At 34.7% G+C, this 16,987-nt stretch overlaps 1 protein-coding gene and 1 long non-coding RNA gene across 13 annotated transcripts in view; one reads left to right on the top strand and one right to left on the bottom strand.

Annotated features, from left to right (window-relative positions):
- Positions 1-13,486, bottom strand: part of LOC149531044 (uncharacterized) — a 34,925-nt gene extending 21,439 nt beyond the window's left edge. Inside the window, exon 1 of the long non-coding RNA XR_016358545.1 lies at positions 13,364-13,486. This is a non-coding gene — a long non-coding RNA (uncharacterized LOC149531044). The remainder of the gene's footprint in view (positions 1-13,363) is intronic.
- Positions 1-16,987, top strand: part of LOC149531042 (ankyrin repeat domain-containing protein 2A-like) — a 146,354-nt gene that overhangs the window by 113,190 nt on the left and 16,177 nt on the right. For 4 of the 12 annotated variants that reach the window (XM_089809147.1, XM_089809146.1, XM_089809152.1 and 1 more), the window contains one exon: positions 3,877-3,996. In XM_089809147.1, coding sequence (XP_089665273.1) covers positions 3,877-3,973 — 97 coding nt within the window. In that variant the 3' untranslated portion in view covers positions 3,974-3,996. Of the gene's footprint in view, positions 1-3,680; positions 3,761-3,876; positions 4,207-14,793; positions 14,889-14,968; positions 15,398-16,987 lie in introns of those variants that run through there. The other 8 variants (XR_016358542.1, XR_016358541.1, XR_016358539.1 and 5 more) reach the window with 7 other exon arrangements.

Below are 16,987 nucleotides of genomic sequence, written 5' to 3'. Positions count from 1 at the left end.
TTGTAGTAAATGCGAATCACTTCCTTGGTTTTCTTCCTCAAGAAGCTTTTGTATCTCAGGTTCCACTCTTCTTTTCTTTTCCTCTATGTTTTCTTATTTGTTCCAAGGCATGCTTCATCTCTGCCATCTCTTGCTTATTATCAATTCACTTCACGTTCTCATTCTTTTCTTTGTCTCACGTCTCTCTTTTCTTTTCTCTTGTTTCTTGCTCGATACCTCCTTACTCTACAGGTCTCTATGGACTAATCTTCTCAAGTATTCCATTCTTCTTTCTAAGCCAAGTCTCTTTCACCTTGCTTCTTTTTGCCTTCGTGATACCTCACCTAGGTTTCCTCTCTTCTTTGCTACCTACCCTTTTTGCATCCAGATTCTTGCTTCAACTTGCAAAGGGGCAATACACAAACTCCCCAATACTTATCTTGCGTAGATCTTTGAGATCTGATACCAATTTGATGGCGAGGAAGGATCGGCATCAATCAAACATACAAGTTGTACTTAAATACATTCGGGGGACATTCCATTTTATACCAGTTAGATACATTGCTTCTTTGGCCTATTGACATATGTTATCCAAAATTCATCAAGTACATACAATATTAGCCTGATTATGGCCTCTCACAATGAGTATTGGTGGCATATAAATGATCATTACATCAAACAAATCAAAAATGCATTATTTTGTGAAGACCTCATTTTACCAAAGGTTATGACAATATTTACCATGACAAGACACATAAACACCTCCATATCTTTCCCAAATGATCAAATAATGCAAATTCCTTGGTAGGAACCTTGTGTAGAAATATAAAGAAGACTCTCACTGAGTTTGAGCCTTTTTGGATAGCGCAATACAAAGATATAATTTTCTTAATGCTTGTTGGAAACCCTAGTTTTATTACAGACCCGCTCTCACCAAAAATGTCATGACTCATCCAAAACTTAATGAATTTAGATGAAACAAAAAAGAAATGAAACTAGACTTATTTCTCAACCATTTGTTTCAGACTATGATTAGCCATACCAATCTGCACCATGCATTTCTTTTGGAGTATTACAGGAAAAATCAATCACTTAAGATAGCCTGTACCAAAAATGTCATAACTTCTACAAATCTCAATGAAATTGATGAAACCAATTGCATATGAAAATAACTTTCCAAAACTAGTTTTTCCAACCAGTTTCACATCATTACATGAAACATAAAATCCATACCGACCATGAGAACATTCAGCAACATGAGAAAAATTCAGAAATAATGCACAAAAGCAAGGGTTTCTTGTTCTTATTCTTCACAATCTTCGACAATCTCCAACCCTTTCCAACCCCCATATTCAAATTGCATCACATATTATATCAAAACCTTTTATAACTTCCCAACTAACTAGGTACTCCTTTGTTAACACTAATGACAACATTTTAATGTTTTGATAACATTGACAACTTTTACATGACAATTCTTACATCTTTTTGGTAAATATTTGCAACATTTGATCCAAACATCTTAATTGATTACCAAAGGCTCCTATCGACTCAAACCCACATGACATGGTCTTGATATGGCCTTATTACATCAAAGACACAAATGTAAAACCAAAATGATGAAATGGCCTCATGGAGCATGAAATCATTTAGGTGCTCTTGCACCAGAGTTTATATGGGTTATGTAGAGAAATGCATAGGCCCTCAAAATGGAAAAGCCACAAATTTTTGCATCATATAAGATGAATAAATTGCTCCGCATTCCTCTGCATATGCAGATATAGATAAACAACAAAGAAAGCAGGTGATAAGAACTTATCTAAGTACAACAATTTTTCTTCAATACTAACTTGAATGCAATACTTATATTTGTAAAATAGAAAATAGTTAATCTGAATCACCAATATCCATAAGACAACTATAAAATACTTTGTATTTAAAGCTTCTGCCTTTAAAAGTTAAAACATGTCCAGACTCTCCAAACATGTGGTACATTTTTCATTGAGCTTTCTTATTTATTTTGTGTTTCCCTTAACTGTGTATAAGCATCCCTTAATGTTTCTTTTTCATGTAACTTGAATTAAGAAAGTTGAATACTATTGTTTAGAGTGTCATGCGTATTTTAAAAAATACTATTGGACAAGTCATTGAAGCATGCATAATATGAAAGTTGAAACAATGTCCGTGACACACATGCCATACTGGATGTTAAGAATCTTAAATGGAACATAGGAAGATGGTGCTTAAAAAGAATAAATCATGCTCAGGGTGTTCGCTTGTCAATTTTCTGTCATCTTGGCAGGTCTTGCCATAGATTTTCTTAATGGTGAAGCATTGTACACAAGTCAGAGTCTTCGGAATCACTGTCTTATAATTGCAAACCATTGGAGACAAAACCAATTTCTAAATTCAGTGGCTTCTTGAAATTGTAGCATCATAGATTTTGGATTTGTTTCCAGTATAAATCTCTGATCAACATTGTAGTCCATTTAAAATAATGACAGGAAAGATACAGAATAAGCATCTGACGCCTTGATTCACTGGAGAAGCAATGCTCTAAAGGCTGAAGGCTTTAGCTTCCACCTTGGACAAGAGTTGTTTCATGATGTACATTTACAATCGATGGAGGATATTGAATCTCCAATATATAATGAGATGCTTACAACTCTAGAAAAATCCACAGGAAGGCTACCCCTCCCTTGTTCTCACATGTAACATACCAAATATTCAAGAATGTAAGTTAAAGTCCAATATTTGAGCAGGGAGGGCATGCACTAGATAATATTAAGGGGCAACGTAACCACTCCTAACTATTTGTAGACATAGCTCATCATGTTCATTCATTGAAACATCTTATTGTCTTTAAAGCCTTCGTGGACAATCAACAAATTGTCAAATTATGGTGGAGCAAACTGAAATATTTGAACTACATCTGTAGGATTTGTCTCTGCAAATACAAAAAATTCAAATGTATCTTAAGATATTTTTTTGGAGTAGTTGCCTAACTAGCGTTACCAGCAGCTTGAAGAAATCAGACATCTCAACTCCGGTGACTCACCCTAAAATATGTGTTGCCATGACTCAGTTTACTTATTCAACCACTGGCATTAGCTTTGACACAAATGGGGGCCAGAACCCTACTTCACTACCACCAGAAATTATAATTTCAATAGTAGAAACTACCAGGGGAGAGATGATGTAACAATTGCAGCAGAAAATGAACAAATGCAACTCATGTTCCTGTTTGCAAACCCTGCTCAATAGAGGTCAAATTGTATTGCATAGTAACTGCAATAGTTCAGATTCAGAAGGAGGGTTACAAATCATGCTGATTGAGAAATTCAGTGGTTTAATGCTTCAACATTGAGATGATAGAACCCTCTCTATTTTTTTTTGAAGTTTATTACTCAATTTTATCTTAGAGTAGTCTGTTTATTTTAAAGAATTTTGTATTTTTATACAATTTGATGTATGTTTTAGTGATAGAGCTAGATAAGATGTCTGGTCTTGAGATACTTGGAGAACATTTAATCATAAAATTCTAGCACATTTTAGAACACTGTAAAGGTTACCACCTTGCTGATTTACACCTTAGCAACTTATATTTCTAATTTCTTAATTAATACATTTCTTTATGAGTTTATTCTGTGATAAAAGATGCTGTCTAATTGTCATTTGTTGGTGCTTCTGAAACTGCAAAGTGTTATATCCATCTTTTGAATAAATAAGAGAAGACTGCAGATAATCCTTAAGGGGTTGGGGACGGGACAGTAAAGGCATGGTAAAGAAAAATTGTTACTGTAAAACAGTGAAATGATAAATGTAAAAATTACATTCTTTTTGTACAATTAATTGATTATCTTACATGCACATTTTGTTGTAAATTTTAATTGACAGAACTTTTTTAAACTCTGAAGGAAACACACCAGTTGATGTTGCCAAGCTGAATAAACAGATGCAAATATTGAATTTGTTGGAAAAATATGCAACTTAGGCCTTGATTGTACAGACTTTGAGGTAACTATGATGTTAACATTGATCAATATTATAACATTATCATTTCATGATTTTCATAAATGTAAAGCCCTTACAATGCACAACAAGTAGTGTTTTTGGCCAGACACTAGAAAACGTGTTTCCATTCTAACTTAGTAGGAAGAAGCTTTTACTTTCAGTTTCTATGACGTTTTCTTTGGAACCATGAAAGCACATGATTTAGAAAGGGCAGATTTTCTAGTTTAGTTGAATGGTAGTCCAATAAAATAGATAAATGATTTTAATAGATGTTTAGATTTAAAAAGGCTTTTTCTTTGTTTAAAACTAGGCACTTATAATACATTCTTATGTATAGTTTTTGCATATTCTTGCTGTTTTATGATTAAATTTTATTTTATGGCGAATGATTATTCCTGGAGCATGTGTGATGTCCAACTCTTGTAGCATCATCCCAATGTTTGTTTTTTATGTTTCTTCTTTTTCAATTTTTTTCAGCACGTTCTCTAAAAGAGACAAGCGTTTCTCACGTCCGGAAATCACACAGATTTAACAAAGCCTTTTCCTTAATTAATTCATAGCAACTCGTTAATCAACTCACTGTTTCAGGATCATTGTGTTATTCAACTTATGATTTATTTTGCCTTTATTAATCAACTCCTTTCCATACTGTCTGTATTAATCAACAAGCTATATCATGATGTCTTTGTCTGGGAGCAAACTACTAATAAAAGTCGAAACGTAGTTTTATACTATGCCGTGAAATGACAGTCAACATTTGAGGATCGCAATGCAGTTTACTGAGTCTTCCATGCTTTATCTAGAAGATGCTAATTATGCGTATTCATTCTTAGTTCTATACTTTCTATATTATCTTTTGAAGTATCTTGCATTAGTATAGATGCTTGGAAGAGAAGGTTTCAGATACGAAGAATTCTTTTACTAGCTCTTGGCTCATATTGTTAGACACACTCGTTTTTGAGCTTCTCCAACATGTATTTGTCCTTTATATCCAAATAAAGTGCTAGCTAGATTGTAGGGACAAATAGTGCCACACTGATTGGAATATAAATTTTGCAATCAATGTAATTGGCTGTCTCACACAACTGTTTAGCTTTTGGTACTTCCTCAATTATTTCCCTTTGTTTTCAATGCGCCTTCTTATTCATATAGTTGTTAGATTTGTCTATGTTACAAGATTGTTTCCTGTTTTCTTCCAGCATTCCTGTCTACTTAAAGTCTAGATATAGATACCATTCATATCTGGCATATTGTGGTTGCTTGCATCATTGCATCTACAAACAATCTAAAATGCAGGCCAGTAGTTTTACTGATGCTTTGGCCAAACATCTCTCTTATAACCAAGATTCTGAGAAATGTTTTGTTGGATTCGTCTATCACCCAGTAGTTTCAGTATAAGTCTCCTTTCTAACTTTTTCCACATCGGCAGCATATTTTCAGGAAAAGTCAGATATTTCATTTTTTATCATCCTATTATTCTTTCCCTTGTTTATCAAAAGGTTGTTGCATTTATTGCCTCCCATAATTACCTGACCATCAAAATCTTGATGGCTTAAATTGTGACTTTGACATTGCACATCATTTGGAAAGCCGTAGGCATTCATTGCTTGTCACTCTTGAATGCTTCTCTAGTTCCTCTGTAAGCCTCTCATCACCTCTCTTGTTCTCTCCATTTCTCTCTTTTGTTATGTCATGCCCAAAATACGAGGGCAAAAACACAACAATTTTTTTTTTTAAAATAAGGTTAATAACTAAAGATACTCTAAATATTAATTAAGTTACCAATAAATTAAAACTAATCCAAATTAAGGGTGACTAAACTCGATTAATAACCCAATAGCAAACTAACACTAACTTAATCCGACTTAGGTCCAAACGTTACACAGCTAACCCTAATCAACACGTTGAAGAGCATACACAATTCATGATTGTCAAGCGACACTAAAAGAACATAGTTACGAACACTAACATTCACTGAACAGAGAAAGATACATACATCTCACAATACAATACTTGAATTACGAACAACAAGTTTTCCAAAATTAGCACATAGAGATTAGTTCTGTTCCTCCGTAGGGTTTCTCGGCTAAAATATTTGCACACTCATTGCACACATCAGTAGTCCCATAAAATCACATGTACATATATGTATACATATCAGAAATTCACATAAATTGAAACATACATCAATAAGGGTTTCTTCATCCTGCTTAATTCTTAACCATTTAAAATCTCTTAAATCAAAGTCTCAATCCTACATTTACTGATTTCATCAGCATACATATACATAAAACATTAAATGACAAACATCAAATATCGGAAAGTAACATCCAATAGCATGAAATAATATAATATGTTCAAAGCATCAGATAATGTCTCAGCATCTCGAGTCGTGAGTATCAAAATGATAAAGTAACAACTATGGCTACGAAGGGTCGGGGCGAGGCCTCACATGTTAACTTCTTTTGTCTATACTAGTGTGCATGGTGGCTTTTGTTTTCTCCTTCTAATTTAGATGATTTGTACTGATAGTAATAGTACTACCATTGATGCGAGAGCATCTTGGCTGTTTGTAGAATGGCCCTTGCTGTTTGTGTTCTTTCCACGTGGTTGGATTCTTAATGGAGACCTATCATGGATCCTTATCCTATGATCGCGGAAATTAATTCCATTCCTTGTGGGAGTTATCCTTCGGCATGCTTATTTCCTGGCATATCGAGTAACGTGTGGTTATTTGCTTGTGCGAGGTTTTTTGTGATATCAAGGTTTTCCGTGGCCTTGTGGATCTCGTGTGGACCTATCTTTGTCCCTGCAGATGTTATTTTGCATAGTTGTTTGGTTGTTGATTTCTCCTTTAGGGTAGGACCTATATTTTGTAATAAATTGTTTGACAAGCCAACTTGTGGTCTTGCTGGCTATATATTTGAGATTTAGGATTAGAGAAAGTAGTATTGAGGAGAGTAGAAGAAAGATATCATAAGTTTTGCACTATAAGCCTAAGCTTCTAAGCTTACAGATTGTATTTCAGTTGTTTATGGCTACAACCGGGTCGGCCTTATGTCTGACATTTTGTAGGAAGATTGTCTCATCATATCTGCATTTGGAATCAATTTATTTCTTGTGGTTCCTTCCATATTGTGTTGGCATGTGCATACTCTAGCAGGGTGGTTGGTGAATGTCCTTGGGTACATTTCTCCATCCTACCTTGCGACAACCATAAACCAAATTTAATTGTATTTTCTACAATAGTTATATATTTGAAAATAAAAAATAAATGGTAATCTATCTAGACATTGCATTTCTATAAACAGTCCATATAATGTTCTAAAGTAATAAACTAATAAATTATGTGAAATGTGTATTAATCAGATGATAAACATAAACATGTATAGTTAGGTTACTAGGCAATTGAAGTTTTTTTGGCAGTTGCCCTCTCTCTCTCTCTCTCTCTCTCTCTCTCTCTCTCTCTCAATATATATATAGCTTAGTTACAAGGAGACTCGTATCTTAACCCTTGGTACTTGTCTCCCACTTCACAAACATCTCCCTATATCCAACCTGATCATATGTTCAAATTGACTATCTGACGGTCCGCTGTGAGGAATATCACTATACACCAAACTATGTTTGTCCCACAATGAGTGAGTATCAACATGGTAAGTTCTTTGATCCTTCGAAGATGTGTTGTGGAAACGAATGATTGTGGCTGCCCAAGCAATCTCACCATGCATGAATGGAGCCTCCATTTTCTTTGCAATGACAACTATGGTAGCTCCATTGTACATGCCTCAAAGTCCTACATTTTTTTTCATCTTCTTTGAACTTCAACTCTACAGTCTAATATTTTTGGGATTACTTTCCAAGAGACTATAACTATTGTATTCCCAAAACTACATTTGTCTCTCTAATTTCCCACTGTATTGAAATCATCTCATAATATAATTGCCTAGCATTATGCTCAATTTTAATACCTTTTTGGTGCATGTCATAGTAAATCCATTTGCAAAGCTCAAGTTTCCTTTTTTCCCTCATTGATGAAGTTGTCAACCATCAATCAAATTGGCCACTTTCTAACTGTTGAAGGATCTTCTATCTCTAAGTGCATTGTATCTAGGTCGACTTGATAGAGTAGCAAAAGCCCCTCCTATAACTCCAACTATCTGGTCTCTTGGTTTAACATCTTTCTCTTCATGTTCACTTCTTGAATTAGCTTTGTCATTTTCTTTTTCATTATTAGAGACAACCTCAATGTAAGGAACCTTAAACCTTGCCTCTTTTGAGGTACTTTTGACCTAGTTGCCAAGTACTCTAATTTTTAATACTCCACAAGTTTTTAGAAGTTTAATTCACAAGTTTTTATGGACAAAAAACAATTATGGATAAAAATGTGTACATGGGTAGAATGTCTGTTAAAACAAATTTGTTTTCCTATAAAACCATTTATTTTCTCTTTTGAGATATCAATTTTTACTTTAGTTTTGCACAGAGTGTGTTTTTTAAGAAATTTTAATTTTTAGTAGTAAGTTGTTTAGTCTTTGCTGAGTTCTTGCCAAATTTTTGCCGAGTCAAAAGTTTTGGACTTGCTGAGTACTTGCAAACCAACTCAGCAAACCATGCTTTCTACCTTTGCAGCTCACTTTGTCTCCTCATCTATGTTTTCCATTTTAGGCCTTTCATTTTGAAAAGGTTTACCTGTATTTCATTGGTTGGAATCAGTTAGGCTGAAATTTATTTTTGAGTGTGGAAAACTCCATGTTTCTTTCCCTTTTAATGCATCCTGTAAAGTTTGGTCAAATGCCTTCTCCCAATCCTTAATCTCTATAATCAAGCCTTCAATAAAAAGAACAAGTCTCCTCTTTGATACAATAGGAACTATCATTGCAAGCCTTAATAACTCGGATATATAGTCATCAACTAAACCCATAGTTACTAGGAGTCTCGTCTCCTACCCCCTGAGATGTGTCTTAGAGACCTCTAATACTAGATATGCATCTTTGGTACTAGAGACGGCCTTGGAAATCCCGATGCTGAGGGTTCCTTTGATTTCCATCTCTTGCTGTCTCTTGATCAAAAAATGATCTTTTCCACCGAAAAACATAAGCATAAGGTTTCATAAAACACTCTAGTTCTTATTGATAGCCACTACAGTCTTCTGATCAATCTTCTTAGTTGTCTAACTCAAATGACTCATCATTTATGTACAATTATTCATTTTTCTTATAATGTCATGAAAAGGTCACCAGAATTGCAATAAGAGATTTCTATAACATCAATTCAATAGTTGGAAAAATGGAAGTCATTGAGTATTTGTACCCTTGTGAAATATCTTATAGGGCCACATTCATGCTAACCTTCTTCGCTCTTAGAAGAGCAATACGAAATTTCTGTTAACCACACATCTCATATCCTTTGGCATGTGAATCAGCATCATACTATCAATGATTTTAAATTTCAATATTTAATGACAATCTAAAATGAAATATGTATTGTGAGTTTTGAACTCTAACTCTTTGACAATGATATTTTGTACATTTGTGTATTTAAAGTTAATATGAAACTTTGCCAAATAGGCTCATCTTTTTATAACAACAAGGCACAATGCAAGATAATGCAACAAGGCATGAAGCAAGAAAACTTAAAAGCCATAAAACCATAAAGAAGCATGCTACATTCTATTAGTTTAAACCAAGAGCACAGGTCTCTTAAAGATCTTGACAATGCACAACTCAATTGTGCTCATAATGCAATCTTAACACCTACACCAGTGAATCAAGATGCAATCTCAAATCAAGGATCAAGAAAGGCCAAGGAACAAAGGAAATAGCATAAGAACAACTCAACCCCTAAAACACTCAAGCCATGACATTGAGTGTTCACATATTTTAAATCCCTATTTTTTCTGAATTATAAAACATTCCTTATTGCGCTTGAGACCTCATGTGAAGTTGAGTTGATCGGTTAAGTTAGTTAATCGTTATGGTTTCATGTGAAATGGAAGTGCTGGTTATTCGTTTAATTTCATGGGAACTTGGGAATTTGGAATAATGGTTTCATTATGATGTTATACGAAGGGCATGTGGCTTAACTAATATGATTATTTGATTTTTATTAAACAACTTTGATATATGTGATTACCTTGATGAACTATTTCTTCAAGAATGTGATGAAGAGGGATGGGGGGAGCATTGCCAAAAAAGGAAAGGGCATGAGGGAACCTCTTAGCATTGAGCTAACATGTATGGGTCCTAAACCACTTTGGTCAAGGGAAAACCGGACTAGGCAAGCAAGGGGTATACCAAGTGATTACTGTGAGCTAATTGGGTCTATATACATATATATAATTAAATAATAAGGAATATTATTCAGCATAAATCAAGTTAAGAACAATTCTTATATATATTAATAAAGTAAAGTATCATTATGGTGAACATATGGAGTATAATTATTATTTCCATCTAATCTCAATGTTTTAATTATTATTTCCAACCTTGGCGATGCTTTTAATATTATTTCATGTCATCGACCCTCTTCATTTTCTAGTGGCCTATTTAATAATTCTTTACTTTTTTGGAAATAGCCACATGTGCTATTGGCCTCTTTAGAGGCTTTTGAATGAAGTCTTACGTTGCCACCTTCCTCATCTTTCTTGTAAGCGAGCATGCTCGTGAGAGCAAGTAAAACGTTCTTTCTCTTTTGCAATTCATATTTACCAGAAGAGGCATCAGCACATGCAATCTTTTGAGAATTCCAAATGTTTGCTTTGCCATCCACACTCTGCAACTATAGTGCTGTTGATGCACATTTGAGTTTCATTCATACTAGCCATTGTTCTCACTTTCCTTTACACCCACAGTGTCATTGATTCATACTAGTCATTGTTTTTCTATGAGCCATTGATGCATTCATACTAGCCATTGTTATTATTTGGGATTACATTCAACAAACCATTGATTCACTTCTGAGATAGCATTCATATTTGCCATTGCATCTCAGCGACAATCTGCATAAATAAGTGTTGTTGATTTACCTACGAATTGAACCCATTTTGAGCCAAGGAGTTGTGCCAGGCATACCAGTTCTTACCAGCATTGAGGGTGACCAGACCCTTGCTACAAGTTGGGTTGTGCTTTCTCTCTGCACATCTTTTTCTTTTATTTTTATGAGTACAGGCTCTGTGTTTTGGGCATGTAGTATGAGTAATATTAATGTCACGAGAAGAGCCAGATGAACTAGAATCCATGGTGATGAATTGTTCACTTTTGTTCAGCTATTGGCCATAAATTGCTCTTAGGAACACATTTTGAACTGTCCATTGTGTAATTACATGTTCTTATCAAAACCTAAATGGCTTGGAAGAATACAAATACTATGCAATCCCAATACAGTGACATGATTTGTATTTCTCTAAGATATGAAAAGGAATTACCAGAGAATTATTAATTATGACAATATAATGCCCATGGACCTTCTGTTATAAACTGTTATAAGCCTAGGATGGGTAGAAAATTCATGATTATAGTAATCAAAATTGATTAAGGATCATGAATAGCCACATCAAGATTCATCAAGGATGACCAACAAGGTCAAGATGAAGGGTGTGGATGGTAATCAATGATTATGTGAATTAGCTTGCAAACATAGATGATTAATTAGAGTGAAACATATCAATAAATGAATATAAACAAATAACTATAAATTGAGTCAGCTCATGGCGATCAAAGTGTGTAATTCTTGTTGTCAAGTTGAGCGGTAGGATTAGTGGCATGTTTGCCGCTTTGAGCACTAGAGGTTAGGGTTGCTAGTAGTTGGTAGATAGGTTGATGAAAGGTATCCATAGCCTAGTTGGCTGCCTAGCCGACACTCTAACATCAGGATGCTTGGTGACAGGACAAGGGTATCCCATGCCTAATCTCTGGTAGGGAGGGCCTTTCTCAGTTGAGATTGTGTGAGAACACTTAAGGGTCTGCGGTTGGGAGATTAAGCCCCTGACAATGCTTCTCTTCTCCACTAGATGCCAAGACTTGCACAAGAAAAGGATATGTTCCACATTAAAGTTATCTTTTTTAAATTGGTACTTTACTTTATGTATTTCATTTTCAATTGAAGATATGTTAGTAGGTTAATATTGTTGATCAGTTACTCTCTTGTGCTAGGATTCGGTTATTCAGTTATAGTTGTTGATCGCTTTTATTTGACTGCGTAGAGTAGTTATTATGACTGTTGCATGTGAACATGAAGGATATTGTTTATAATTAATTGATTATTTAGGAGTGGGAAACTTTAGCAAGGTACAACATACACAAGGTAAACATGTCAAGTTGCTCAATTGGCCACTTTTTTAAGAGCACGTATTTCAAAGGAATTCATGAAGCTTCCTTATAGAACACAAGGATATCTCTCAAAGCTCGAAGTATATAGAAGCACCAGTTTCCTTCTATCGAACAACTTGACACACAACCATAAAAATGGAAGTTTGGATCGCGGTAATAAACGAATGGAATGATCTCTATTCGTGCCAATTGTGTAATTCCACCACAATCATGGGGATAACTAAGGCCAACAACCAAGACACCAACATGGTGACAGTCCAAAAGTGGAGAGCACACAAATTGAGGTACTCATGAAAAATGCCCAAAAATCAAAATTGAAATCTTGTGATTCTGGGATTATCCCATTGGCTCTCAAATACAAAACATACAATCATCCAATAAAATCAAGATTGCAAACTCATCAAATCAAGGAATGATCCAAGGTTGTAGGGTTAAGCTTAGGCACAAACTCACGTGGCTCAAAAATAGAGGAAACGAAAATGAACCCTCTCGAGATTAAAATCCCATACACTAATGTCATTACTCCACAAAATAGTCAATTGTAGAGCATGATACCATAGATAAAGAATGAAACCATAGATAGACAATAATAGCATCATGATAACATCTAAACATGATAAACAAACATAGTTGAGTGACCACTAGCATGTACCTCAATCGATCTCATGAAATCGCAATGGCATCTACATAATCAAAATATCCATAGATATAAAATAAACCAAGTACTATCATAGCAACAACAATCATATTAGAAATAAACACAGAATGTGCTATAAACAAATCCATCTCATAGTGCCCATTTAAAATCATAACATGAGAATAATTAGGAAGCATCATTAATGAATCAAGCTTGAAATGAAATGATCAAGAGCACAATGAGTCCATATAGTCGTGATCATAGCCATAGAAGGTCTAGCACCCTAAATCAGGCATGCAACAGGCCACAAAAAAATGGTTCTCAACTTCTCACAACTAGGCTTAAGGGCATAAGCAACTTGTCCATTTAACAACATAAATCAGAACACCCCAAAGGTACCAACCTTTCATTGGTCTGACATGATCATACAATGCAAGCAAATAACCATCCAAGCATAAGGTGAACTGAACGACCTACAGGGAAACAAGGAAGCATTTAGAGCCAAATCAAGGTATCACAAGAATTCTCATCGAACTGCATAGAGGTACCACCACAAAACTTTGGAAGTAATCCACAAGGATGCCACGCAAAAAGAAAACATGAGGTGCTACACACCAAAATGGATTTTTTCAACCTATACTGCTGTTGTTCCTACACAAAATTACTCAATAACCCACTCTACTTGTACAACTCATGCTTTTCTTACTAATACATCATTTTTTCGTAAGAAGGTTTAGTTTCTACGATTCTTAGAAGGAAAACATGTTTTTTTATAACAGATAAAGTTTGTTTGATGTTTTGAACAAACACAACTTATAAATTGCATTTGATTGATTTATCTGCCTGAAGATGATTGAGAATGAGAGTAATGATAGAATTGTGAATATAAAACTCAGTAAGATATATCAATCATTCATTTACTCCCAGTAAGACAAGTCTTGAGAAGGTAAAATAAGTGATTTAATTGCTGCAAAAGGTGTGTTTTTAGTAGCATATAGTTTGAAAGTAATTTACTAATTAGTATTGCTTTGAAAATGAAAGATTACACACAATATTTGGTCATAATGACTGGTTTTGAGTTATATAACAATGTCTCTTGCTGGAAGAACATCTAAAGTTACACCTTGTAACATCCCCACTCTACCCAACATTAGGGTTCATGGATTAGCCTACGATTTTGGTCCTGGTAGGCCTATAGAGTATTTAGGGGACCCTTTGTGGGTGACTCGGGGCTTTTTTCCTGATCTAGGGTTGTTTGTTTCAGTTAGCTCCATCTTTGAGATTCAGTTTTTTGGCGGTTTGCTTTCTAAATGTATTTGAAGCTCCATTTGCATTTACATTTTTTAGTAATTTTTTTGAGCATTTTGGTCCCATACTATTTATAGTGAGTCATTCGAGTAGTTGGTGGGTACCAAGACTACTAGTGGGTAGTTGGCATATTGATTAAATGTTCCACTATTGTAGTTATAGTATTTCCACAATGCATAATCTTTTTGATCTTACTTTTCATTATTATGTGAGTTTATTTCCTCAATATTGGAAATTATTGGAGTTAATGACTAATATTAATTTATTAAAGTTTTGACTTTAATAATACTAATTAGATTAATGACTTTACATCAAGGGGGTTTAAGGAGTATTAATTGCATTAATCATTTTAATGATTAGAAGTTATTTACTAAGCCTTTATAGGTGCACCATCAACATTAAACGATTAGTTGAGATGAAATAAAAGTAAAAGTGGATTCCATTTTGTCCCAATTGTAGGTTTTTAGGAAAGTCATAAAAGGGCTCTTTAGAGTTCATTAATTCATTCTTGTTTAGAAATTTCAGGAGAAGAGCCGCAACAAGGGTTTGCTGGTTTCTGGAAGCCATAGCTTTTTGAGGATGAAATCCCTCAAAGATAATAGCGTTTGCAGGTGTGGAAGGTAACCCTAGAATATTCAATTTGATAATCTCATTCAGAAGTTATAAATGTGCTTAATTGGATTTAATTGAATGAGAGCAGGTTGAAGGGTTTTAATTACATATTGGATGCACTAGAGGTTTGCCATTGCTGGCTGTACCATCTCCAAATCAGGTTGTTCCTCTCCATGAACCAACATGGGTTTTGGGAATGCCATTTCAGACCAGATCCAGACCCTGAATCAGGGCATGCCAGTCTTGACCAATATACATCTGTATTTAATTAGGAAATTCATCTTTCTAGGTGGTCATTTGGGGTGTTGTGTTGCCTTGGAACCCTAGGCATTGGGAAAAGAGTACTTACATCATATTTTCAGAACTGTAAGCATCAGTTCTGCTATTGTTTGAGAACATTTAGACCCTTAATATCAGTTGATAGATCTTGCCTACTGAGGTGGTTGGGCTGGGGTATGCTCAGTATTGTAACTAGATATTGTAATTAAATGCAAATAATATATGTAAGTTTGGAGAAGTTATTTGTCTTTTGTACTAGGAATTGTTTAATTTCATTTTCAAACATTCATTTTCATTATACGCAAGAAAAATCAAAATAAAAATCAGAAATCAGAAATAAAAGAAAGTCAAAAAATCAGAAAATTAAATATCCATAGAGGGGTGGGATATTTTACAACCCTTAGCTGAAAATTGCAGAATTAAATAAACTAAGCCCTATGAGTCGTCGTTTCTCATCTTCAACGTTGTGTGCCAAATATGGAAGTGTTTATATGCTACATAAGGAAGTAATATTATCACTTTAACTATGTACTAATGTCATGCAGAAAGTTCTGTTAATCATAAAGGAACAGTATGAAGAAGTTAAGAACAATACTATAGCAAACACATAATACATTCAAATGGAAGAATGTTACTCTATTGATTGTACCAAAGTCTTACATTAACATCCATACTAACATTCACCACCCTTTCACTTGTTACAAACTCCATGCAAATAGAATCAACATGGTTAAGTCTCCAACCGTCACCAAGTGATAACACAACTAACACCCCCTCGAAAGTATGTTTTATTACATTAACTGACAAAAGTCTTATTTGACTATTCCTGGCATAGTTGCTGCCTACATCCAACAATAGAGAGAATATACGATAACATCTCTGAGGGAAATAAATGTCAAGAAAGACCAGATCTGCATGATTGGGAAACTAAGAGGAGTGGTTGCTGAAGTGTCTCCGTTGCCTTGATTTCATCTGCAGCATTTTTTATTTGGGATGAGGCTGACTTGGCTTGGAACTGCTCCTATATGCTTAGATGATACTCAAACTGAGCTCCCAAATTGCTCTACATCTGTTCTTTGTGACCCAATTACTCTTGCTCCACCTTTTAAAACCTTCCTCATTCATTTTCACATATAGTTGAGATGGTATCAAAATTTCGATAAGAACATGAGGTAAAGTCCTTAGAAAAATTAGGATTTACAAGAGTGGGGGCTGCTGTTGTGGCTTCTTTTATGTTCTGAAAAGTTATTTTTCCTTCCCTTGTCCTTCTGAAAGACACGTTTTTCTTCAACATAGATGTTAGTGGCTTTAAAAGATCAATAGTATCTTGTAAAAGTGTCCTAACAAAGATTCTTCCTCACAATCTTTATAAACCTTCTGGTAGAGACAATGGCTATTATAGCACTTGCTCTTTCCTAAAAGTTGATTCTCCTAAGAATAGAGTTGAGAATAAAAGTATGTTATCTATTCTTGAAGGTGTGTGATAGGAAAGGCCCTAGGTTCAACCTATTCTTTATACCTTCCAATGGTTCAACTCACTCACTCTTTTTTCCTTCGACAAATGGTATGTTCTAGATGATCTTCCCATAACATACAATAAGTTTCCCCCAAGGCTTCCCCAAACTAGACGAATGAAAATTCTCCACAGCATAAGGTAGGCTGACATTTCTGCTCATATCCTCTTCCAAATGTATTCATGGAGCAACACTACGTGAAATGACCATACTCAATTCTCTTTTGCTTAGTATAAATCACTCTTGAAGTCTCTTGAATCTATTCCTTATCGAGTTCACAAATAGGTGCTTTGGACCTACTAGGACAAGCCCCC

This window comes from Cupressus sempervirens, chromosome 11 (genome assembly GCF_028749045.1).
Source record: "Cupressus sempervirens isolate cs-2001-9-10 chromosome 11, ASM2874904v1, whole genome shotgun sequence".
Classification (NCBI taxonomy): Eukaryota; Viridiplantae; Streptophyta; class Pinopsida; order Cupressales; family Cupressaceae; genus Cupressus; species Cupressus sempervirens.
Note: the sequence above shows the minus strand (reverse complement) of the source record. Positions and strands in the feature narration are given on the sequence as shown.